The sequence below is a fragment of the Chiloscyllium plagiosum genome, chromosome 13, assembly GCF_004010195.1.
Source record: "Chiloscyllium plagiosum isolate BGI_BamShark_2017 chromosome 13, ASM401019v2, whole genome shotgun sequence".
NCBI lineage: Eukaryota > Metazoa > Chordata > Chondrichthyes > Orectolobiformes > Hemiscylliidae > Chiloscyllium > Chiloscyllium plagiosum.
In genome coordinates this window covers 38,728,275-38,752,922 of record NC_057722.1, presented here as the reverse complement: position 1 = coordinate 38,752,922, position 24,648 = coordinate 38,728,275, and the positions used below count along the sequence as shown (strand labels likewise).

General features: G+C 38.0%; 1 protein-coding gene across 1 annotated transcript in view; it reads left to right on the top strand.

The window, feature by feature from the left end:
- Window positions 1-385: 385 nt before the first annotated feature.
- The window catches only part of tbl1xr1a (tbl1x receptor 1a), a 39,610-nt gene continuing 15,347 nt past the window's right edge, over window positions 386-24,648 (top strand). The window contains exons 1-10 of the mRNA XM_043702229.1: window positions 386-480; window positions 2,862-2,959; window positions 4,481-4,626; window positions 6,999-7,218; window positions 12,191-12,323; window positions 12,591-12,732; window positions 15,571-15,634; window positions 16,680-16,777; window positions 16,896-16,956; window positions 20,067-20,188. Coding sequence (XP_043558164.1) covers window positions 2,902-2,959; window positions 4,481-4,626; window positions 6,999-7,218; window positions 12,191-12,323; window positions 12,591-12,732; window positions 15,571-15,634; window positions 16,680-16,777; window positions 16,896-16,956; window positions 20,067-20,188 — 1,044 coding nt within the window. The 5' untranslated portion in view covers window positions 386-480; window positions 2,862-2,901. The remainder of the gene's footprint in view (window positions 481-2,861; window positions 2,960-4,480; window positions 4,627-6,998; window positions 7,219-12,190; window positions 12,324-12,590; window positions 12,733-15,570; window positions 15,635-16,679; window positions 16,778-16,895; window positions 16,957-20,066; window positions 20,189-24,648) is intronic.

The following is a 24,648-nucleotide window of genomic DNA, read 5'->3' as shown; positions in this document are numbered from 1 at the left end:
CATATCTAAACTCTGATTCAGAGTATTAGAACAAAAATAATAGCCCAAAAATGGCACATTAAAAGTTGCTCTTCCTGTTGTCTGAGAAAGTAAATGTGTAACATACGTTAAGATGATGACCTTTTCATCGTGTCAACTTGGGTTTAAATTCAGGCCATATTTATTGAATCAAAGCAAAATTCTGCTGGGGTTTGACTTCACAATACCTAATTGTTGAGAAAATCTGAACAAAAGGCTGCTGGTAGATAACTGAAGAAAATGTTGATGCACATTGTCCTCTTGGTACTTAAAAGCTTTATTGGTGTTACTACATGTGCTGTTTCCATTTTCCTTTTTGAACTCTTGCACAAAGTTAGTAACACATTTTGTTTGTTTTTTCTTTCTAGCTTTACCACATGTCTAGTGACCGAAGGTGACGTGAAACATATATCCTTAATTGTCCTGAGTGTTCAGAATGTGTTGCTAGCCTATTCATGAAAGGTGAGAGTTAATGATCTTTTTAAAGAGCATGCAGCTATTGGTTTTCTGAATGTATTTATCTTGGCTAAACACAATTTTCTTCTGACAGCATTTAGATTAAAAGGGGCTTACTAGTATACTTGCATGCACTAACATTGTTGAGAAACAACCATGGTGATTTACTACAACTGTTTTGGAGGGAAGTTGAAAAGCCAGTTTTAATCATATTTCACACCTTTTTCAAAGAGAAAATAATTGATGCAAGATGAAATTGTTATATCCAGGGCTTGCTAGATCATAGATCTACATAATATCTATTCTGGGTCCTCCCTTCAAAGTTCAGACTTTCTCTTGAGAAAGGGCGACCCTTTTAAATTCAGTGTGCTTAGTTACAAATTTCCAGTGGAATGATTGGTAAACAAATATAGTCAACAATGTTGGGACAGTGCGTTAAATGGTCCTGTTATAATTTGAGGCACTTTTCAGTTTTTGTTTTAGGCATTCTCAAGACAAAGGCTAGCTTTTGTAACAGGCACTTCATATATATTGAAAGTTAAATTTGTATGCTAGGTAATTAGATAGTGACCCTTTAAGTGAAATGTAAACCTTGTTGTTTCTCTTGAACTCTTTAAAATCACCAGAAAGTATCAACACGGCAGTGTGTGTGGTTCAAATTAAAACACACCAGCATGGGTTTTTGTGGTCAGCAGTAAAACGGCACCAATTGTCATTGATTGCACAACAAAATGTGAATGTATCTGATTAGTAGGGCACAATGAGAACTATCACTTACTGTGGCAAGGTCTATCATCAAGAGAAATATTGAAGTCTTCCAATGTGGTATGTGGTCAGTGAAACCACACACCTAGTGACATCAGAAGCTGATGAACCACCTCATGAGGTCAGTCTTCAGCTCAACCACAGAGCGACAGACCCAGAGAGAAATACAGAAGGAGTGAATTGAGAAAAGTAGCAGCAACAACACACTGAGGGTGAGCCTACGACTCCAAGGGTGAGGCTTAGATGGAGGTAAACTGGTGCCCCTGGTCTGTCCATTCATCGCTCTGTTTAAAACCTTAATTGTGGGTGTTACTTCCCTTACTCCCATCCTTTAAAACAAGGGTCAAGCCCAGCTCTATATATCCTCCCAAACATCTCCTTTGATGAAACTGACCTCCCTGCATGCAAGGACACTGAATTTGACTTATGACTCGTAAAAGCAGCCAGGAAAGTAATAGCCAATCCCAGGTCTGGCTCAAACTGGAAATGACTGGGAGAAGCTCCAGTTTTTGCAACTTCAGAACGTGCTTCCTTGTTTGTGTTGCAAAGCTCAAGAAAATATTTTGAGCATTGCACAAGATTGTAATAATACATGGTGCATCTAGATATATTGACTGCATGATGAATGTTTGTTTATTAACAGATTAAACAAAAAGACAGTCTATAACTTCATAATTTATGTGGAATATCCCAGGTTCTGCTCCAGCAAATATTAGTTTAAGGAAAATAGGCATGAAAATCATGGTAATTATTAGGCACTCCGTCCAAATTCCCAAGATATCTTAATGTGGCCATGAGCCCCATGATTGATAACTGCAAAATTTGATTTTGTTTAAGAGCATGAGACCCAGAAACAAAATGATTGAGACTGAGGAGAGTAACAAAAAATATAATTTTTAAAAAAACATATTGTTGAGTTATACTACAGATATGAATGCTAGCAGCCCCAAAAGTAACTTTCATAATTCAACCATGTGGCTCTTTGAAAAAGACATTTGGAAGACACTTGAGGAGTCCATGTAATTGTGAAAGTTGTAATGAATGTAGTCTTTAAAACTGCATTTTTTTTAGACATTTGATTGAATTTTTGTGGCATGTAATATTTTGAATATATTATCAGTTATTTTTACACTATATTATTCATTCTAATGTGCCATTACACAATATGCCCCCGCACAATGTGCAGATGTTTTGGCTAGAGAATGCTGAATCCTAAATTGTGTTGGATGTATAACATTATTAGTTGTATATATTCCAGAATTATGCTATATACACCATGTGATTTTTATATAGTGGTTAATAGATAATTTTAAGAATAACCAAATTAACATTTCAATATCAATGTGGAAGCTCTGGCTTGCACATTTTCACAGTAAAACTGGAGAAGTTTATGATAATTGAACAATTCAATCTTTTAGAAGATTGAATTGCAGCAACTGCTGTTCAGGATATCACAGCTGAGCAATATTTAATCGAAGTATAATAGTTTATTATGGAACAATCTTCTTGCATATTAGTAAGCTGAAATAGAAATGAAATTGTACTGAAAATAAACCTCATTTTCTGTAGTACATTTACCAAATGATTTAGCAACTCTTACATCGTTTTATTTTAATATATAGGCTTACGCTGTAATGACCTGATGTTTAAGTGGGACTGAAGATGAGTATTAGCAGTGATGAGGTCAACTTTCTGGTATATAGATATTTGCAAGAGTCTGGTAAGTATGGAAAGTAATGAAAGAGGGCTTTGAAATGTTTGAATTATCTCTAGCTGTGATCTTGGCAGGAAATAAAAGTGACTGTTTGCTGACCCTGGAGCTCAGGGTGCATTGGAGGGGGTAGGGGGAAAAGGATTATAGACCAGTCACTGAGGTCAAGTGTCAAAACAGGAGTGAGGGATTTTTGGTGTCTCCTCAATGTATTAATCAGGGCAGTGTTTTATTGTTGATGACCATTTTTTGAAAACTAATTTCACTCGTGCATTTAGTGTTGATGGGATGGCACGGTGGCTCAGTGGTTCATATTCTGCTGCACAGCGCCAAGCACCCGGGTTTGATTTCAGCCCCAGGCGACTGACTGTGTTGAGTTTGCATATTCTCCCCATGTCTGCATGGGTTTCCTCCCATAGTCCAAAATGTGCCACCTCGGGGAATTGGCCATGGTAAGTTGCCCGTGGTGTTCAGGGATGTGCATGTTAGGTGGATTAGCCATGGGAAATCCAGGGTTACAGGGATAGGGTGGGTCTGGATGGAATGCTTTTCAGACGGTCAGTGCGGACTGTGGATTGAATGGCCTTCATGTCATAGGGATTCTATGATGAAATGATCTGAAGTAAGTACATGGCTCTTTGTTTGCATATGTAAAGTGTTATGCCTGCTTCAAGATTACTGTGTATAAAAGGTGTTCTACTTGCATGCTTGTTGCATGATATTTTATGCACACAGCACACAACGTGGCATCTGAAGAATAAGCACTTCATATCGCAATGTCTAGGCCTCTGCACACTCGACGTGCATGCGCCTTTTAAAACTAATGTCAACAGTTGAGATAGGATATGTACAGTATGCGCAGCACTGTGATTTCTAAACTACATATTTCCTAACATCTTTTCACACGTCTCATCTTCATTGTTTCATTTCAGTGATTAACATTACTCTATTATTGTTCTTTATGTAGTTTGAATATTGGATTAGTGTTTAAGGGTGCTGTTGTCATGAAAGGAACTTTTAGGGTTTGGGAGCTTTGGAAGGGTTAAAGTTATAAGAGTATGGGAGGTTCAGAGAATAGGGATAAAGAAAATTGTGTGGAATTGGGCACAAACAATGGGTTCTGCAAGAATAGGGTGGGATAGGAAAGTTCTTGGGGAGATGTCCCAGAATCAGGGAATTTTGGAAATTTGGGATAAACATTGGTTGATCACTCATTGCTGAAAACAGGTTTTGTGTGCTGGAGCAGTTCATAAAGTAGAAAGCATATGTTAAGTTACTGGCGTAATCCATTTTTAGATGGATTTTGTTTAAAAACGCAATATTGATATGAGTTACTGAGGTAAAATTGAGAATTATTTTTATTCGGAGACCTATTCATTGATTTGGTTCATCAACAAACAAAATAGTTGGTCTCATAATTTAAGTATTTGTCATTGGAGAAACAAAATATGATTTAAAAAATAATAATCTGTTTTTACTAATGTGTGTATGAAATGCATTTTTTAAGATATCATTATCTTTTTATCACAGGTTTTTCCCATTCAGCATTCACGTTTGGTATAGAGAGTCACATCAGTCAGTCCAATATTAATGGTGCCCTTGTGCCACCAGCAGCTCTCATCTCGATCATACAGAAAGGTTTGCAGTATGTGGAGGCCGAAGTCAGTATCAATGAGGTTGGTATCCAGCAAATTTGGGAGTGGACAACTAGAATATGGTATAAACAAAATGTGTGAGCTGTACATTTTATTCGGATTTCTTGTAAAGCTCCTTTTTTAAAAAAACAAGTCTTGACTAAAAATTTCAATGCTAATTACAGTCATCCCGTAAATGTATTTTTATTCTTATGCTTGAAATGAAATACATTTTTCAAGTATAAAACATGTTGACTGAAGTCTGTAATAAGTGAAAGAAATACATTGGGACAAAAGAGTTGTACACACTTCTGTGTCTGAAAATGTCTGCAATTCTTTTAGGGAAAAGATGGATCAATTATGTACAATAATTGTTCCAGTAGGGGCAGGTTTTAGCTAATTATTTATTTTCATTAGTTAATTATTTATTTTCATTACTTAAGAATGTAAGTTTTACTATTGTGTGATTGTACTTTTTTTTGATTATCTATCTTGGATACAGTTTAGGCTATTATCTTTAAATTCCTTTGATAGTACCATTACAAATCCTAAATCATGTCCCAAAACAAAAGTTTTTAAACTTCAAAGAAAATGTTTTGATTTCTTAGCTAAATGTTTGATTTCTTTTTAAAACTCAGATATGTGATCAGCTTTATATCCCTTTGAGTGATGGTGTTTTACTTAATTTGAATTCAAAATCTTAAACTTGTCAATTCTTAATTGATATTTTAGTTAAATATATTTTAGAGCTGAACAAATTTTATTCTTTTTAAGTTTGACAGGTTTGAAGGCAGGTGTATAATACTTCAAGTTAATATTAATATCAAAATGTAAGCCCTTTTGCACAATGTCTCAGGTGACTTCTCTTCATTGTGAGAAACATTCTTTCCTTGACATCTCAACTGTCTTACCTGCCTAGGCAGTTCTTCACGTTATCATTGCCAAATACTTTTTGATCTCTACTCCATTCCACTGTACCTACAGTAACAGATTCTCTGTATACTCCTACAATGTAATAATCCAAGGAAGTGTTCCCCTGTCTCATACTTTTTCTCATCAATATACTGTCTGGCTGCATCAATCAGAAGCATGAGTGCAGTTTCCTTATTGCAGTTAACATCAAGATGTACCATGCTGCCACCTCTCTTGATCTTAATAGAGTATATTATGGTAGTTGAGGGCATTGCTTTCAACCTTTGCCATAAACTTAATGGTTTTATTTTGCCACTGCTTTCATTGTCTGCGCTATTTACTCAGGGTAGTCTGAATGTAAATGCCACTATCCCATGTAATTAAAAGTTGAACTTCAGACTTCTGATATCACAGCTTTGCATGTCTCTGGTCCTTGTCTTAGTGCCATCAGGTGAAACATTTATATGTAACTTCAACTATTTTAAATATCCTATTTGCTGACATCCCATCCTTCATAAACTTTGTGTTGCACAGTACTCAATCGTCCTAATCACCATTTATTCAACTTCCTTTCTCCTTGCTGACATATGTGTGCTTACTTTATTCTTATTCTTGTGTTTCTCCACAATTATCCCAATCTCTTTGCAAGCTCCTTCAGAAGTATATCAGACCTGTCCCCATTTTGTTTTCTGAAATGAGCAATTGCATAGTGCACCCTTTCGTTGCGACACCTTGTACTCTGATTTTTAAAATTTTCTCCTTAATCTGCTGTGCATCTCCACCTCTCTGCTATTATAGCTCAGTGTTCACTCTTGGAACATTTGTAACAACTACATAAATGCAAGCTGTTGAGAATCATTAATTTTCCATTTCTGTACTAGCCAGAATTTCGTTTCTGATAAAATTAAACTAAAATGTTACGCTATAGAATAAAGCCGGTTTCCATTTCTCTTGTACTAACTTAAATATTATGGTTTTGCTAATTTCAACAAGTTATTAGTGCTTTCTGGTCATAGTTGTTAAGCTGGTTTGGCCTTTTTTTGGGTTGTGATTTCTCTCTTTTGTTTAAGTGCCCTTTATGCAGTGTCCAGTCAGCTGTGTTTCCTAATTACAATTCTGAATTTGACAAACTTGGTTCACATACACAATAGTTGTATCATAAGGTCTGCTAGTCTGTTGAATTGAAGTTTGCAAACAACTGCATCCAAGAGAGAGGTTTTTTTTTATATTGTGGATTTATGTTTTAATATTTTGTACTTAATTTTGACTTCATGCAAGTTATCAGCAATACATTCCATGCTAATAAAATATATATTGCTGCCATATAGAAAAAAAGTCTAAATTGTGAATATGCAGTTTACTTAAAGTTCTCTGGTATATGTTGTTTTGTAATGTAATCTTTTTGTCATGGTATCCGATTCAAGACTATATGGATGAAATATTTTGCTTTAATGTTAAGGAAGTGCAAGATTGTTATCCTGAGTCATCGTTTTTTATTCTAGGATGGCACACTATTTGATGGGCGACCCATTGAGTCCCTTTCTTTAATTGATGCTGTAATGCCTGACGTGGTGCAAACAAGGCAGCAAGCTTATAGAGACAAGTTGCAGCAACAACAAGCAGCAGCAGCCGCTGCTGCAGCTGCAGTCAGTCAACAAGGGGCTGCAAAGAATGGAGAGAATACTGCAAATGGAGAGGAGAATGGAGGACACACAGTGACTAGTAAGTATAAATGAAAACAAAAACATACACTTTAAATGATGCTTTTCCGTGGGATTCTTTGTACCTTTAGGGAAAAATGAACAAATTTAAAACAAGCATTTTAATGCCTGGTTTAGGCACTTGTAAAAAAAAAATTGGACTGTGACAAAACGTAATATGCATCATGTGTACTACAGTCAGTTTCTACTGATGTCAAATGAGCAGTCCATAAAATTTACTTTCAAGTGGCATATTGCAGATCTTTTTACTTACCATATCAGAGAGCCAGATGGAGCACAGTGGCTCAGTGTTTAGCAGTGATGCCTTTCAGCGATGGGGCCTGGGTTCAATTCTAGCCTCAGGCAACTGTGTCTGTATGGAGTTTGCACATTCTTTTCATGTCTGTGTGGGTTTCCTCCGGGTGCTCCAGTTCCTTCCACAGCCTGAAGATGTGAAGGTTAGGTGGATTGGCCATGGAAATTCAGGATTACAGGGTAGAGAGTAGGTCTGGGTGGGATACTCTTCAGAGAGCCAGTAAGGACTTGATGGGTGGAATGACCTTCTTCTGGACTATGGAGATGCTATATTCTATTCTATTCGATTCGATTCTGTTCTTTGCTCTGTATTAAAACTGTAACCTGCTGCCAGCCATTTCTGGCCCCATTTACCAATTGCCCTTCCTATCATTTCACATTTATCTGATGACCGCACCCCAGCTGGCAATATAGCAGCCGTCCAGCAGGTTATCTCATGATCCACAAATGGATTCTGCTTCTGTGAAAGGTACCCATTGCTTCCTGTGTGAGGTTCCCTTGAAATTCTTACATGCTTTATGCAAATGCAATACACCACCTTGTGTGAACAGCCACAATTTATTTCAGCAAGTACCGGCTTTTCGAGGACCACTTAACACTCTTCACGTTGCTCTCTAAACAAGGGAACCATCCTCCCTTTATACAAGGTTTTACATCACAGTTAGTCACTCCCTCATAGGCACATAACACCCAAAAACAATGTAAAGTGATTAGATTGTTTCTCCAAATAGTGTGTGATTAAGTTATCACATCCTGCCTGCAAGACTGAAAAACACCCCCCACCCGGTACATCCAATTTCTTACACGTCAGCAGAACAAATTAACCCTTTAACATCACATTCCCTCCTTTTATCGTTCCATGATAACCAACTAAATGGGGCTGAAAAAGGCAGTACCAGCTTATTCATAAGAATCTGACAACTAGTATTTAAGCAAGTTATTAACACAAAACATACAATGATTATAACAACAATAATTACCAGTCCATGCAGTAGATTGGTTCCCAGAACCCTCCCATGTGGGAAAAAAGTGTTCACCAGTAGAGTTCTTAAATCCACAGTCCTTAGTGACCTCTCCATCCCCTGCTAGTTGAGTGGAAACAAGCCAGTTATCCAAAATCTCCTTCAGTAAATTCCATCCTGAAAACAAAATCCAGTCTGGCAGGGGTCAGTTCTGTTGTGTGCAGTGGTTAGAGAACCCAAGCCTCTGGAAATGCAGGGATCAGTTTTATTGCTGCAGGGTCGTAGGGTCCTGTGTAATGAAGTGTGCCCCCAAGACAGGGTGATAATTTGTGGGGTTAGGTGTAGCCATCAGTTTGCTTTTGGCCATCTTTATGTTCGCCTTTGCAAATTCTAACTGGAGAGTCTGAGGATTTTTGGGATCAAATTTCATGCCGTTTAATGTATTCTTTGCTGCTTCTGCTCCCACTCTGCTATCAAGTGTAACAAAGCCACTGTTAGCCTGATCAGTGAAACTTTATATCCCTTAAATGGTTGAAAGAGAACATAAGGCTCACGTTGTTTAATATCCATAGGAAGGCCATTGACAAAAAGCCTATGGATCTCCTCTACACCGTTGTTAGCTTCATCAGTTTTCGTGCTCATGACTGGGGGGCTGATTGAAACTGTTGTGACCCCCTCCTCTGGGTAGTCGATGCTGGTGCTGGGAGAGCAGGAGGGGTCGGCAGAATGGGTGCGATACATCCCGGGGTCAATTGTCTATCAGAAGCACTGAGCAAGGTTCCCAGGACTTGGTGCTGAGTGTGCAATGGGTAACATTTCCAAGGGGCTGGGTAAGTGGAGTGGGACATGGATCAAGTTGTGGAGGCAGGCAGTGGTCCGAATGTGTGCTTGACCTGTGAATGAAGAAACTTTAGAGACTGTGTTAGCAGGTGAATGTATCTTTGCATTTCCTCTCTCTTTCAAACCTCCTTGCCAAGCTGGGTATCAGTATGAAGTCAATAAGCATTGGTAACAAAGCATCCCGTATACAAGCGAATGGAGTGATCCAGAGGCCGTTTAATGCAGAGTGCGAGCACCCATGCGTCTTCTGTATTTGTTTTTCTGGGTCAGGACAGCCCCTGTAAATGCTGCACAGTAACAATGTCTGGTATGCCCGTTGTTTTTGAGGCAGGTGATTGATTTAGTGCCTGCCAGTTCAGAGAGGACCCAATAGAATTGCACACTGTTGCCGTGTCTTTGGCAGCTTGATCAGCTCTGGCATCGCCAGTGCTGATGTCTGTATTGTCCATTACATGGACAGCACGTTTGATTATGGCCAATTTCTTGGGGAGGAGGATGGCTTTGAAGAGATTTTGGGCATATAGTGAGTTGTGAATCGATCTCCCTGAGGAGGTCAGAAATCTACATTGTGACCATAGCTGATCATTGGTATCGTTATTTTGAAACATCATTGGTAGACCAGACAGGTCAGGAGGTACCTCCATTTTATTCCCAGTTGATAGTCCAGCTTGGCGAGTCATCCCGGCATAACTGATGCAAAGTACCTCCGACACCTGACTTATCCAATATCTATCCCATTTTTACAATCTCAACTTCCTAACTTATCTATATATACTGGTCCAGTGTCCTCAGTCTCCACACCCACTATAGGGTGGGTCTAAGGCATGGTGATTGAGACAGACACAGTATAGTAGTTATCCTTTATCTATGTACTATGTTCTGCGGCTCACACCCTGCTATTAGAGGACTCTCACCTCCGAATTCAGGGGGACTCCAACCTCTCTAGGACAAACTCATTGGGGTACAAGTGTGTAAGTTATCTCAGAGATTACGTCACTACAGAGTCCTAAGGGATGAGGAGTCGACTGAGTGATAGGTTTAGTGAGAGAGATCACGGTAAATCTTAGTTAGTGGGACCATCTGTCTCATGTTACCATCACGCAGGCGATCACTTAATCCGCCTTGCAACTCCATATATGTTGGACTCTTGTCACCAAATGTTAGGTTCCTTTTTGAGATTCTTGCATGCTTGATACAACTGAAATATGCCAACTTTTGTGTAAAGCTATGATTTATTTCAGCAAATAGCACCTTTTAGTGGATCACTTAACACACTTCGTGATGTTTATGGAGCGTGTCAAGTGAGGCTTTTTGAAAAAGGGAACCATCCTCCCTCATGCACACAACACACAACCCCCTGCCACTCCCCCATAGTCACATAACACCCAAAAACAACATAAAGTGATTAGATTATTTCTCAATACAGTGTGAGATTAGGTTATTCCTTAAAACAGTATATGATTAGGTTATCACATCCTGCCTGCAAGACAGAACAACACCCCTGAGGCATCCAATTTCTTACATGTCAGCAGAACAAATTAATCCTTTAACATCTCACCTGTTCCATTCACAATTCAGCCACAATCCAATTTCTAGGTCCAAGTGTCCTGTACTGTTTTATCTGAAACCTATTGCATGTCATTCTGCTTGCAAGTGAACTGCTTTCTTAGGAATTTAAATAATTTTGCAAAGAAGGAATGCATTATTTGGACTTGTCTCTCGACGCAGTCCTTTCAGTGCTCTGTTACAGCTTCCCGAGAGAGCTCACGCTGTTCAGATCTAATGTTGAAACCAATGGGATTGACATAAGGAAGATATCTAAAGTTTGAGATGATACAGAAGCAAACTGATAATTCAAAAAGTGAAATGTCAAATGACCTCTGCTCCGCCAAAGCTTCTTGATGCAAATATACCCAACTTTTTGATTTGTATTGCTTTCTGATTTCTAGCATTTGCACTGTTGAGTTTTTTGTTTGATGTAAGGTTGTGTTTATTGTATTTCTCACTGATTCATATGGTAAGCAAAAATAAGAAGTAAAAGTTCTTGAATTTCACCTGCCCTTTTTAAGGCAAATTTACTGCAGCGAAAGCAATAAATATGGATGATTTGGAGATGCCGGTGTTGGACTGGGGTTTACAAAGTTAAAAATCACACAACACCAGGTTATAGTCCAACAAGTTTAACTGGAAGCACTAGTTTTCGGAGCGCCACTCCTTTATCAGGTGGTTGTGGAGGACACAATTGTAAGACACAGAATTTATCGCAAAAGTTTACGGTTTACATCGCACTGTAAACTTTTGTTATAAATTCTGTGTCTTACAATTGTGTCCCCCACAATCACCTGATGAAGGAGCAGCACTCAGAAAACTAGTGCTTCCATTTAAACCTGTTGGACTATAACCTGGTGTTGTGTGATTTTTAATAAAATATGGATACTTGCAAACCAAAAAGTAATTGTTTGTGAATAAAATTCTATTGATCAAAACGACTAAATTGCATTTTGTTTTGTAATTTAAATAAACCTGATGTTTCTACATTATGGAGAAATCTGAAAAGGAATGCTTTAAAAGATATTCCATAAATTATAAGTAGTTTATCTCATTGTTTTGTACTGAATAATTGCTTCAAGTTGAGCTGTATTGTCCAGAATTTATTCAGGGTGCTTTTAGCTGTTAGAAATTTCAATCAAGTGCATTTAATTTATATTGCTGGAATGTCCCTATTGATTCACAAACCTAGGCATGATTGAAGTAAAGCATTTCAGAACATCCAATTGATATCTGACCTCTTGGAATGTTTGCATTAATCTTTCAGTCTACTTTTCCATGCTAATTGCTCAAAAGATTTTAATTCTTTCATTTCTTTTATATAAATAGATAACCATACAGATATGATGGAAGTTGATGTAGATGTGGATATACCATCCAATAAAGCTATGGTATTGCGTGGACATGAATCAGAGGTTTTCATATGTGCCTGGAATCCAGTCAGTGATCTCTTGGCATCTGGGTAAGTTTTTAAAAAAAATTGATGATTGTTTGTATATTAATGGCTAAGCCATATCAGACTGTTTAATAAAGAATTGTTTGAATATACTCATTTTCAAATCTATCAGATCTGTATAAAATATCAACTTTGTAAGCTCTTTTTGTCAAAATTTGACAAATGTCATTCATAGCAAATTGTTTTCAAATGCCCCTCATATTTAAGAAAGCATTCTATACCAATTTATAAGTTGCAGCTTAAATGTGATTTTATTTTTAATTTATTCTCCAGATCAGGAGACTCAACAGCACGGATATGGAATCTTAGTGAAAATAGTAGTGGTGGCCCCACTCAGCTCGTACTTAGGCACTGCATAAGGGAAGGAGGGCAAGATGTACCAAGCAACAAAGATGTCACATCTTTAGACTGGAATGTAAGTGATCAATCTATCCAATCTGTACTATGTAAAATTAGTAATGATTTTAACAATTATATTGCAAAGTTAAATTATAAATAGATGCACATGTAATTCGTCAAGGGCTTATGCCCGAAACGTCGATTCTCCTGCTCCTTTGATGCTGCCTGACCTGCTGCGCTTTTCCAGCAATACATTTTTAAATTCTTAACTTCATCGTAAAGATTCCTACTTGCTGGCAAATTGAGACTTTTAGATCAAACATAGAACATTACAGCGCAGTACAGGCCCTTTGGCCCTTGATGTTGCGCCGACCAGTTTATATTCTCCTGTCTGTATTCTAAAATATAAATTTTGGACAGATATCAACTGTGCATTATACACTGATTTTACACTATCTCAATCAACTCCACTGCTGATTTAGATAGACCAATTCATTTTCACAAGCCACTAATAGCAATGAATTTCCCACCCACTCTCTGCTTACCACTTAAAAGTAATGCAAATGCATGCCTGATTTATACAAAATTACCGATTACAAAGATTCGGAAATTGGTGTGCTTCAGATTTTACAAAGAATATTCTTGGCAGCATTTCCTAGCAAATTTGGATTGGGCTTCTTTGACTGTGAAAGCAGTTGGTCCTGTGTATGCAGCACTCTATCTGCATCGGTATGTTTGTGTATTATATCTTTTACACTCCTCTGTTGCTGACACAAAATAATTTTGCATTCAGTTTACTAAACTACATATATATATATATAAAGATGCAATATAAGGTATGTGTGGCACAGCACATGTACAAAATAATCATTGCCTAAGTTATATGCTGAGTCCAGGGTCCTTACACCCTGGGGATAGGTCAGCCACTCCTCAGCTACCTGCCTCAGTTTGTTCGTTGGGGCAATAGCTCTTTAATTAGCATAGGAAGGGACTTCCATTAATTTCTAGGAGGAGATTCCTCCAAGAGCTGCTGGCCAATCAGAGGCTAGCGGCACTGCACAGTCGCATCCGAGGATATTAAAAGAAGTAGGTGCAGTGGATGCACTGGTAATAATCTTTCAGGAATCCTTAGATTCTGGAAAAGTATCAAAGGATTGGAAAACTTCCAATGTAATAACTTTATGAAAAAAGGGGAAGAGATAAAAACGCCAGTAACTATTGGCCAGTTAGCTTAATGTCCCTTATTATATTATAAAAGATGCAATAACAGAGTATTTAGAAAGATATAATGTGATGAAGCAAAGTCAGCATGGCTTCATGAAGGGAAAATCATGTCTCACAGTGTACTAGAATTCTGTGAGGCGATAAAAAGCAGAATAGGTAAGGGAGAAGCAATAAATCCAATATATTTAGATTTATAGAAGGCATTTGATAGGGTAGCACAGATTAGACTACTTAATAAGATAAGAGCCCATGGTGTTGGAGGTGGTATATTAGCGCAAATAGAGGATTGGCTAACTAATAGAAGATAGAGATTTGGGATGGGGGAGGGGTTGTCATTTTGAAGATTAAAATGGCCTGTAACTATTGGGAGTGCCGCAGGGGTCAGTGCTGAGGCAAAAATTGTTTACAAAATGTATTAATGATTTGGATGAAGAAGCTGAATGTACTATAGCTAAATTTAAAATGGGCGGGACGGTAAATGCTGAGGATGATGCAGAAACTCTGTGGAGGGATATAGAAAGGTTATGTGAGTGGGCAAGAACTTGATAGATGGAAAATAATGTGGGAAAATGTGAGGTTATGCACTTCAACACGTAGAATAGAAAAGTTGAATATTATTAAGATGAGACTAGGCAGAAGAAAGCTATAGCAGAGAAGGTTTTGAGAGTCGTAGTGCACAAATCTCAAAAAAAAACTAGCATACAATTTTAACAGGTAACAGGGAAAGCAATTGAAGTATTGATCTTTATTTCAAAGGGAACGGAGCATAAAAATAGCAAAGTTTTGCTAAGTCAATGTCGACACGAGTCAAACTGCAGCTGGAAAACTGTGAACAGTTTTGGGCCCCTTATCGAAGAAAAGATATGCTGCTTTTGGAGGCAGTTCAAAGAAGGATCACTAGGCTAATACCATTGGAGAGGTTGAGTAGGTTGGGCATGTACTCAAAAAAAAAAAGGCAACCTTATTGAAATATACAAGATTCGTAGGAGGCGGGACAGGTTAGATGCAGAAAGGTTGTTTACACTTGTGGGGTAACCTAGGACCAGAGGGTATAATCTCACAATAAGGAGTTCACCCTTTTAAAAGGGGGATGAGGAAGAATTTCTTCAGCCAGAGGGTAGGGAATCTCTGAAATTCTTAACCATCCAGCTTCTAAAGTGCTCTATGGTAAAGTGTGTTCAAGGCTGAGATAGACCAAATTTTAGTCAGTAAGTGAATCAACAGTTTGTGGGGAAAAGGCAGGAAAGTGGAATTGAATACATCAGCAATGTTCTCTCAGATTGGTGGAGCAGACTCGATGGGCTGAATGGCTTACTTTTGTTCCTACATCTTATGCTTTTTTCAGTTTAGCAGTTAATTGAAGTCTGAACTGAACTGTTGTTTAATGTTTATCTCTAAATTGACAGTGACAGTGGTGTTTATTTACCCATGGTGGTCTTCGGAACAATCCCCAAACCTGTGTATCTGATGCCCAAGTAAATGGACTTGTACCCAGGTTCATTGGAAGGTGCTATGGAGCAAAAATTATTGTTTTTATTCTTCCCAATCCAATGATTTTGATCCCAGTGTAACGTTTAGATGCCATTAGTGTTAATAGAATTCATGATTATTATTCACCTCATTGCTGACAATGTAATTTGTTACAAGCTTAATTGGATGTAATTATTAAGATTATTCTCCATTGTCTTAGAGTGAAGGCACACTTCTAGCAACAGGTTCGTATGATGGATTTGCAAGAATATGGACAAAAGATGGTGAGTTTTATTTTTATTTACTTGTGCCATTTTTATTTAATCCAGTTTCTGCCATTATGCCTCATAAAATATAGATGTTTGTTCTTAGAATATCACCCATGAAATGGCCTCTGGGAAGGCAGAAAACGTAGTTAAAGAAAATTTGTTTTGTGTTTCCCTTTTCACATGCCCACTGAGGCAATGCTTAGTCTTGTTGCTTCTTGTAACTTTTCACATGAATTTGCAGGAATATCTGAAACTGTAGGATCAGTCGCACCACCAGTGATATGTTCATACCAGTGGGCTCCATTAACACCCAGAATAATTGCCCAATCAAAAACAAAAGCTGAAATTACTGGAAATAAAAGATCAGGTCTGGCAGCATCTGTGGACAGAAAACGAGAGTTCAATATTTTGGGTCCAGTGATGCATTTTCAGAACTGTTCTGAATTAACTGAAGATGAATTCTGAAAATAAATAGAATGCCCAGCATCTTAAGTGGATATTGACTTTTCAATTTCATTTAAAAACTAAATCTAATGTCATTTCCATTTTTTTTCCACTATAATGTGGCTTTACTAACATTTCAGTAATATAAATGTATCACTACCAAATATATGCTTTGTAATTATGTTGTAAAGTTCCATGGTTTTAGCTGTTTACCTCCAAAGCAAGATCTGTTGGTGATAGGAAATTGAATTGCTGTGCTTTTAACGAATAATGCGGTTCATCGCAAGACTGTAGATCCAGTAATTACTTTACAATTAATGCCAGATTTCCCTTTAAACTTTGACTATATAAATTGTTTTTTCACTGTAAAAATTGCCAGTACAAATTCAAAGTTTGTGAGAAGATTTGTAGCTCGGGTGTTCGTTGTTGTGGTTCTGTTCGCTGAGCTGGGAATTTGTGTTGCAGACGTTTCGTCCCCTGTCTAGGTGACATCCTCAGTGCTTGGAAGCCTCCTGTGAAGCGCTTCTGTGATGTTTTCTTTGGCAGTACAAATCTTGTAACTTGCTTCTCACTATTTTCATTTCTTTTTGTAACATATTCTTTGTCATTCTTTCAGGTAACCTTGCTAGTACCTTGGGTCAGCACAAAGGACCTATATTTGCATTAAAATGGAACAAGAAAGGAAATTTTATCCTTAGTGCAGGAGTGGACAAGGTAAGATTCTGAAATAATTTAATTACTTCAACACAAGTAATGCTTTATTGCTTCAGAATAATGCATTCATTTTTGTAATTGCTTCTTGTGATTAATATATTAATTTTATTCAATGAAGACAACTATTATTTGGGACGCACATACTGGAGAGGCCAAGCAGCAGTTCCCTTTCCACTCTGGTAAGCTTTTAGAGAATTTTAATACTATATCTAAAACAAACTTATTTAAATTTGATTATTTTGATTAGGAATTGTTTTAGCATAGGATATAGCCAAGAGCTATTTGATTCCTTCCCTATTTGCTGAATTAATTAAGGTTGTCACTTTTGAATGGTATTCTGGGGATTCTCATTAACTTTGGTAGATGGCCTTAATCACAGACAGTGACTTACTGAAAGACTGCTGTTTGCGAGCAGGATTCTGTTGAAATTTATAGGTGGATATCAGCCAAAATTGCACACTATAGGCTCACAATTTTTGCTTGTCTTTCTCTTAAAAACAAAAATTTATAGTACTATATGGATTTCCTTTCACATATTTGCCTCGACATTGCTAATATTATATTTTTTAAAGCATGCTTAAATCAATCCTTTCAGTAGTAGAAAAACAACGTAAAAATTATGTAAATGAAAGAAAGTTCACAAACATGAGCTATTTTTGTTCTTGCATGGAATATGTGTGTTGTTGTCTAGGCCTATGTTTGTTTCCCTGCCTTAATTTCCCTTGATTTGATTGGCATTCTAGACTATTTCAAAGGGCAGTTCAGTCGACCACATTTCTGTGGGTCTGAAATCACATGTAGGCCAAACCAAGTAAGAATGGTATGATTAGTGAGCCAGATGTTTTTTCCCCCTATTTAGGCTGGTCAAAAGAGTCGCCTTCTTACAGTTCGAAATTTATGATGTTTCATGATAGTTTTGAACCCATGTCTCCAGAGCATTAGCCTAGGGCTATGGGTGACTAGTTCACGGACAATGCTGCTGTGTCACCAATTTCTTTTTTAATACAAATGAGAAACTGCATTAATTGGGCAAATGAATTGGACAAAGAGAACGATAATATCAAACAATATTCATAGAACTTCCTACCTGCAATATTATTTACCTATCTTCGAATCATAGAGTAATTCCCAACACTGGAGGAGCCATTCAATCTACTAAGTTAATGTTAGCGCTTTGTAGAGCAGTCCAGTCAATTCCATGCGCCTACTCAACCTTCATTGTTTGGCAAGTTTATTTTTTTGTGTACTCCTCCAATTTGCTTTGAAATCATTAATCATCCCAACTTCTGCCTCCCTTGAGATCGCTCTTTTTGGAAAAAATAATTAGTCATTACTTAGACATACCTTACCCTTTTTCGATCCAGTGTAGTAGAAAGTGAGGACTGCAGATGCTGGAGATCAGAGGGTGCTGGAAAAGCACATCAGGTCAGGCAGCATTCGATGAGCAGGAGGATCGACATTTTGGCTGTAAGGAAGCCTGATGAAGGGCTTATGCCAGAAACATCGATTCTCCTGCCCCTCGGATGGTGCCTGACCTGCTTTTCTCTTCCAGCACCACATTCTCGACCCTTTTTAAATCCAGGCTGGCTCTCTCTGATCCATTCATATTGTCATCATTTGTTGTGTATCCTTAATTTGCCTCTTCAATTGAAGGCAATTAAAAGCCAGTAACATTGCTTGGATCTGAAGTCAACATGTAATGACAGGAAATTTTGTTTCTTGAATGACATTAGTGAACTAGATAGATGTGTTGTCACAACACTGATGATAGCTGTCATGCTTACCACTCTGAGATGATTTCAAGTTTATTAATTGAAAGTAAATTGCTAAAAAAACTTCAGCAATGAAATAAATTTTTAAAAAATGTCTCAAACTGATATTTTCATCAGCAATAGCTTCAGTATTTATTTTAGTGCCCAGTTTTCAAGTTGCATCCATTTTCATATGAGATTGCACAATGTAAATCCATTTCTTATTTAAAATACAACATTTTACTAAATTTCAAGATTAAGGGAAATTGGTGTAGTATTCCTGTAGCTATGATATATTTGTAATGAAATATTTTTGAATTAGTTGTTCCCCAAAATTGCTATATGCCAAAACTTGCATTGGTCTTCAATGAATTCAAGATGGTGGTCCACTGTAAATCCTTTGAAGGACATTAAAGCATAGACTTAAATAAATATTCTTAGCTGTAACCAGATTAAATCTACCAATCTTAGGTTGATAGACCATTATGAACTGAGAGATATAATGTACTTAATATAAGTACATGCATGTAATCACCAAAATCAGGAGCAGCAGTTTCTGAAAGAACAGTCAGATTTAACATTAAGTGGCTGTGCTTCCCAATGCAGTACAACCTCGATTATCCGAATTTTAGTTGATCCAAACAAGATCTCGAGGTCCCCTTTCTAAACAGCATTAGGCAACTCAGCATTCAGTTATCAGTTAAATGGCATTATGGCATGCATTGCCAGATAACCGAGGCATGTTCGATAACCAGCACTAAAATTACCATTTGTTTATGTCAGATCAGTAATCAGTTAAACAACATTATGGCGTGTATTGCCAGATAACCGACAATCATAAATTACTGCTTATTTACGATCAGATCAGTTATCCGAACAAAATACTCTTCGCCCGTCTCATTCGGATAATTGAGGTTGTACTGTCTACACGTCAATGTCTTAATTTTGGATGCAATTTGACTTTAAAACAAAAATATGATAGTAGAAGTGGCAACTGTATTTTGAATTGTAATCATCACTAAGAATTATTTGGAACCCATCATCTTGTTAGGGAGGTATACCTGTTTGGCCACCAGAGGAAACATTTTCGGATAGGTTTATTGAATTTGAAATTAGATGAAATTTTCTGTCCTTGAATAACTCTGAACTGTTTGAGACCTTTCCAATTTCAGCTTATATCAGAAAGTTACCATTAATGTGTACTTTTATTTCTGTATCTCATTTCCACAATTTCTTAATGTTGTTCTTGTGGGACAATTGAATATTTGACAAAATGGGCAATTGAAGATTGTTAACATTGGAGTTGGCTAAGTACACTGCACCATTTACACTAGCCCTGTAGTTTTATTTGTTCTAAATACTACTTGGAATTATCATGAACATCCATGCTTTTCCATTTCAAATCAAATTTTTTAAAGTAGTACTTTTGAAAACCATTTCAACATTTTGAAATGCAAGAATTTACTTGTATTTGTATTGTAATATGTAATAATTATCAAGAGTTATATATTTTCCTCTTCTTTACTTTGCATTTACAGCTCCAGCACTAGATGTTGACTGGCAAAATAATAACACATTTGCCTCTTGCAGCACAGACATGTGCATCCATGTCTGTAAATTAGGTGCAGACAGGCCCATCAAGACATTCCAGGGACACACGGTAATAACTATCTAGAATTGGACAGCTTTGATTATTGACCTTTTTATTTTCTTCATGTTACAGTGTGTAAATGATGTGGTATTGACCACTTAGACCAGGAGGCTTTAGAGTTCAACTCTGATCCACAAATAAGTAACTGAACTTAGCCCAAGTGACGAAAGGAATGCTGCAGACTAGAGTTGGGGCAGGGGGTTGGATAATAATAATGAGACCCATTCTTATACTTCGCTGTCCAGTGATCTCTTTCGGAAAGCTGTTTGTCTTTGTGTTGAATATAGGATTAGGGCTTGGAAATTATCACAGTTGAAAATTTGCTACTGCTCATTATGTTGGGGCAACTGCCTAATGATGCAGAATACTGAATAATTGCTGAAACTCAAGAAACCACACTGAAAGATCAGTTAGAGCTAATGAAGATAAGAAGTGAATGGGGATTCAGGAAATTGAAACTAATGAGAATTGCGTAACCTCGTGCAAGAATATCATGTCTGCCTTGCAGTATCTTTAATTAAAATCTCAAAATAGGCAAGAGCATGAGACAAACTTAACTTCTCATCTTCACTGAAATTGTCTGCGTCAGTTTTCTTCAGTGATGATGGGTTTGTGATCTGCCAAAGCATTGGGTCCTTAATTTCGTTTGACAATGTTTATGTCTAGAGTCATAGAGCATAGAAATGGACCCTTCAATTCTGCTAATCCAGTTTTGTAGTTTGGGCTATGGTGCAAGTTCTGGGGACTTCCTTATGTAATTTTCTGATATCAGCTTGCCTATTTTGCAGGAAGAAAATAGTGCAAAATGTGCAAACATGCTATTATGCAGAGTTACAGGTCTTTCTTTCCTGAAGGTCCCATCGTCATAGAGTCATACAGCACAGACACAGACCCTTCACTCCAAACTGTTGATGCTGGTCAAGTTTCCCAAGCCAGACTAGCCCTGGTTGACTGTGTTTGGCCTATTTCCCTCTAAATGTACCTGCCCAAATGTCTTCTAAATGTTGTAACTGCACCTGCATCTTCACTGGTAGTTCATTCCACACACAAACCACCCTCTGGTCCCTTTTTGCATCTTTTTCCTCCCACCTTTAAAATATGCCCCCTGGTTTTGAATTCGCCCTTCCAGGTGGTTGAAGTTCGGAAGATGTCTCAGAAACGTAGGTGTTCTGCTGTACGTTTAGATGGTACACATTGCTGTCAGTGTGCATCACTGGGAGAAGGTATGAATGCATACTGTGGTGGATTGGGCACCAGTGAAGCAGATTATTTTGTCCTTTATGCTGTTGAGCTTAAATGTTGTTGGAATTGCACTTGTACAATGAGTAGAGATTATTCCTCATCTTCCTGACTCCTGACCAGCAGGTAGACAACAGACTTTGGGGAGTCACGATGGGAGTTATTTGCTGCAGAATTCAATGATTCTAACCTGCTCTTCTAGACATCATCTTTATATGACTGAGGGTCCAGTTCAGATATTGCAACACCCAGGATAATGTCAATGGGAAACTCAGCAAAGGTGGTGCTAATGAACGTCAAGGAGATGGTTAGGTCCTTTTGTAGGAGATGATCATTGGTCAGGCACTTGTGCAGCAAGAATGTTACTTCCCATTTGTCAGTCCAAACCTGTATGGTCGAGATCTTGCTACATATGAACATGCGTCAGCATCTGAGGAGTTGCAAATAATCCTGAATATTGTGCAATTATAGTAAAACTTACCTGCTTTTGACTTTATACTTGAAGAAAGATTATTGAGGAAGCAACCGAAGATGTTTTGTACCAGGACATCACCCTGAGAAATATTGGCAGTGATGCCCTGTGGCTGAGATGACTGACTTCCAGTGACCAAGGCTGAACTTAAATTGTGCATCAATGAGTAGATTGATGATGTATAAGTGCTATTTGATAGTACATTCAGCAGTATCTTCCATCATTTTACTGATAGCAAAGAATAGACTGATGTGAGGGTAGGGGCTCGATTAGTGTGGTGTCAGGCAGGTTGGTTTGCAACTGAGTTTTGTCCAAATGACATATTTTGTCAATTGCCCATATTGCCAGGTAGGTACCAGTATTGTAATTGCACTGGAACAGATTAGCCATCCTTTTTGATGTCTCTGAGATTTTGAAGATTCAGATACCTCTCCATTATTTCAGCTTCCATTAACAATATGGTTCACTTCAGTTTTAGATTAGATTACTTACAGTGTAGAAACAGGCCCTTCGGCCCAACAAGTCCACACTGATCCACCGAAGCGCAACCCACCCATACCCCTATATTTACCCCTTACCTAACACTACGGGCAATTTAGCATGGCCAATTCACCTGACCTGCACATCTTTGGACTGTGGGAGGAAACCGGAGCACCCGGAGGAAACCACGCAGATACGGGGAGAACGTGGAAACTCCACACAGCCTGAGGCGGGAATTGAACCCGGGTCTCTGGTGCTGTGAGGCAGCAGTGCTAACCACTGTGCCACCGTGCCGCCCACAGTTGCAACTGAGTTTTGTTGCAACTCTTGTGTTTTCTAGAGATAGGGATACACTCTTAATATTTCAGCCAACAACATGCATGTAAAGTACAGTCTAACTGCTGCAATGTGGGGCATGTAATGTCTGGTGCCTTTTGAACAGCTTTATTTAATTCAGAACTAGCAAGAAAGCCAGGGATTGATTTTTGTGCGCCTTGATATGATATATCAGGAATGAGCCAACATTATATTCTTTCATCGACTCTTCCTATTCTTACACTTTGCAGTAGGTTTCCAGATGCCCAAGCCCTGTTGTAATGTCAGCACAGCTTCTTTGCACTGTGACCCCTGTTCCTATCTGGGTCTCCATAATTGCAGTGTGGGAGTAGAATATTGCTATTCTGCAGAAATTAAAGTGGTGCCTGTTACACAAGGCTAGGTCCCATCAAAACAAGGACCACAAGGGACATCCAGATTTCCATTCTTGAGTATCATACAGTGTCTGTCGCAATGTCTGTATTGCTATTGTGTCAAGATGTTACCCAAGATCATGATTCTATCAGTTTTAAAATAGTTATGGAAAAGAAAAAAGGGTAAAAGGATAAGCCTTCCATAAAAGTTCTTAAATGGAGTAAGGCAAATTTTAAAGGTACGAGACAAGGACTTCCAAAAGTTGATTGGAGTAGATGGTTCGCAGGTAAAGGGATGACTGACAAGTGGGAGACTTTCAAAAATGTAATAATGAGAGTTCAGAGATGTTATGTTTCTGTTAGTGAAATATAAACTTGGTAAGATTAGGGAACAATGGAAGAATAAAGATATTGAGGTTCTAGTCAAGAATAAAACAAATTAGATAAAGACAGTTAGGATCAAATGAATCTCTTGAAGAGTATAAACTATATAGGGGCATTTTTAATGGGGAAATCAGAAAGGCCAAGGGAGGATATGAAAGAGTCTTGGCAGATAAGGTTTAGGATAATCCAAAGAGTACAATAAGATATGTTCCCCATAAAGATCAACAAGCTCATCTTTACCTTGAACTTGAGGAGATGGGAGAGATATTAAATGAATGTTTCAAGTCAATCTTTACTGTGGAGAAAGAAATGGAGACGAGAGAACTCTGAAATAAATACTGATGTTTTGAAAACTGTTCACATTACAGAAGGGAAGTGCTGGAGGTCTTAGAAAACATAAAGGTGGATAAATCTCCAGGACCTGATCGTGTATCCCAGGGTGTTCTGGGAAGTTGGGGAAGAAATTCTGGGGCCCCGAACAGAAATATTTGTATTATCTATAACCATGGGTGGACTTGGAGGGTGGCTAATGTTATGCCTTTATTTAAGAAAGGCTGTAAGGAAAAGCTTGGGAACTATCAATCTGAGACATTGGTGGTGGGTAAGTTGTTGGCGGTGATTCTGAAAGACAGGATTTACATACACTTGGAGAGGCAAGAAATGATTAGGGCTAGTCACCATGGTTTTGTGTGAGGGAAGTTTGTCAAACTTGATTTGAGTGTTTTGAGGAAGTAACAAAGAGATTTGTGAGGGCAGTGCAGTAGATGTTATTTACTTGGGCTTTAGCAACACCCTAAGGTTCAGCATGGTAGACTAATTAGTAAAATTAGATCACTTTCAATTCAGGGTTAGCTTGCTAATTGGATACAAAATTGACCTTGCAGTAGCAGACAGAAGGTGGTGGTGGAGGGTTGTTTCTTGTACCGGAGGTCTGTGACCAGCGGTGTTCCGCAGGGATTGGTAATGTGTCTGCTTTTGTAGTTTGTAAAAATGATTTGAATGAGAATATAGGAGGGATGGTTAATAAGTTTGTGGATGACACCAAAATTGGTAGTATAGTGGACAGTGAAGAAGGTTATCAAGATTACTTTGAGATCTTGATCAGTTGGGTCAATGGGCTGAGGAGTGGCAGATGGAGTTTAATTTGGATAAATGCGAGGTATTGCATTTTGGCAAAACAAACAAGGGCAGGACTTATACAGTTA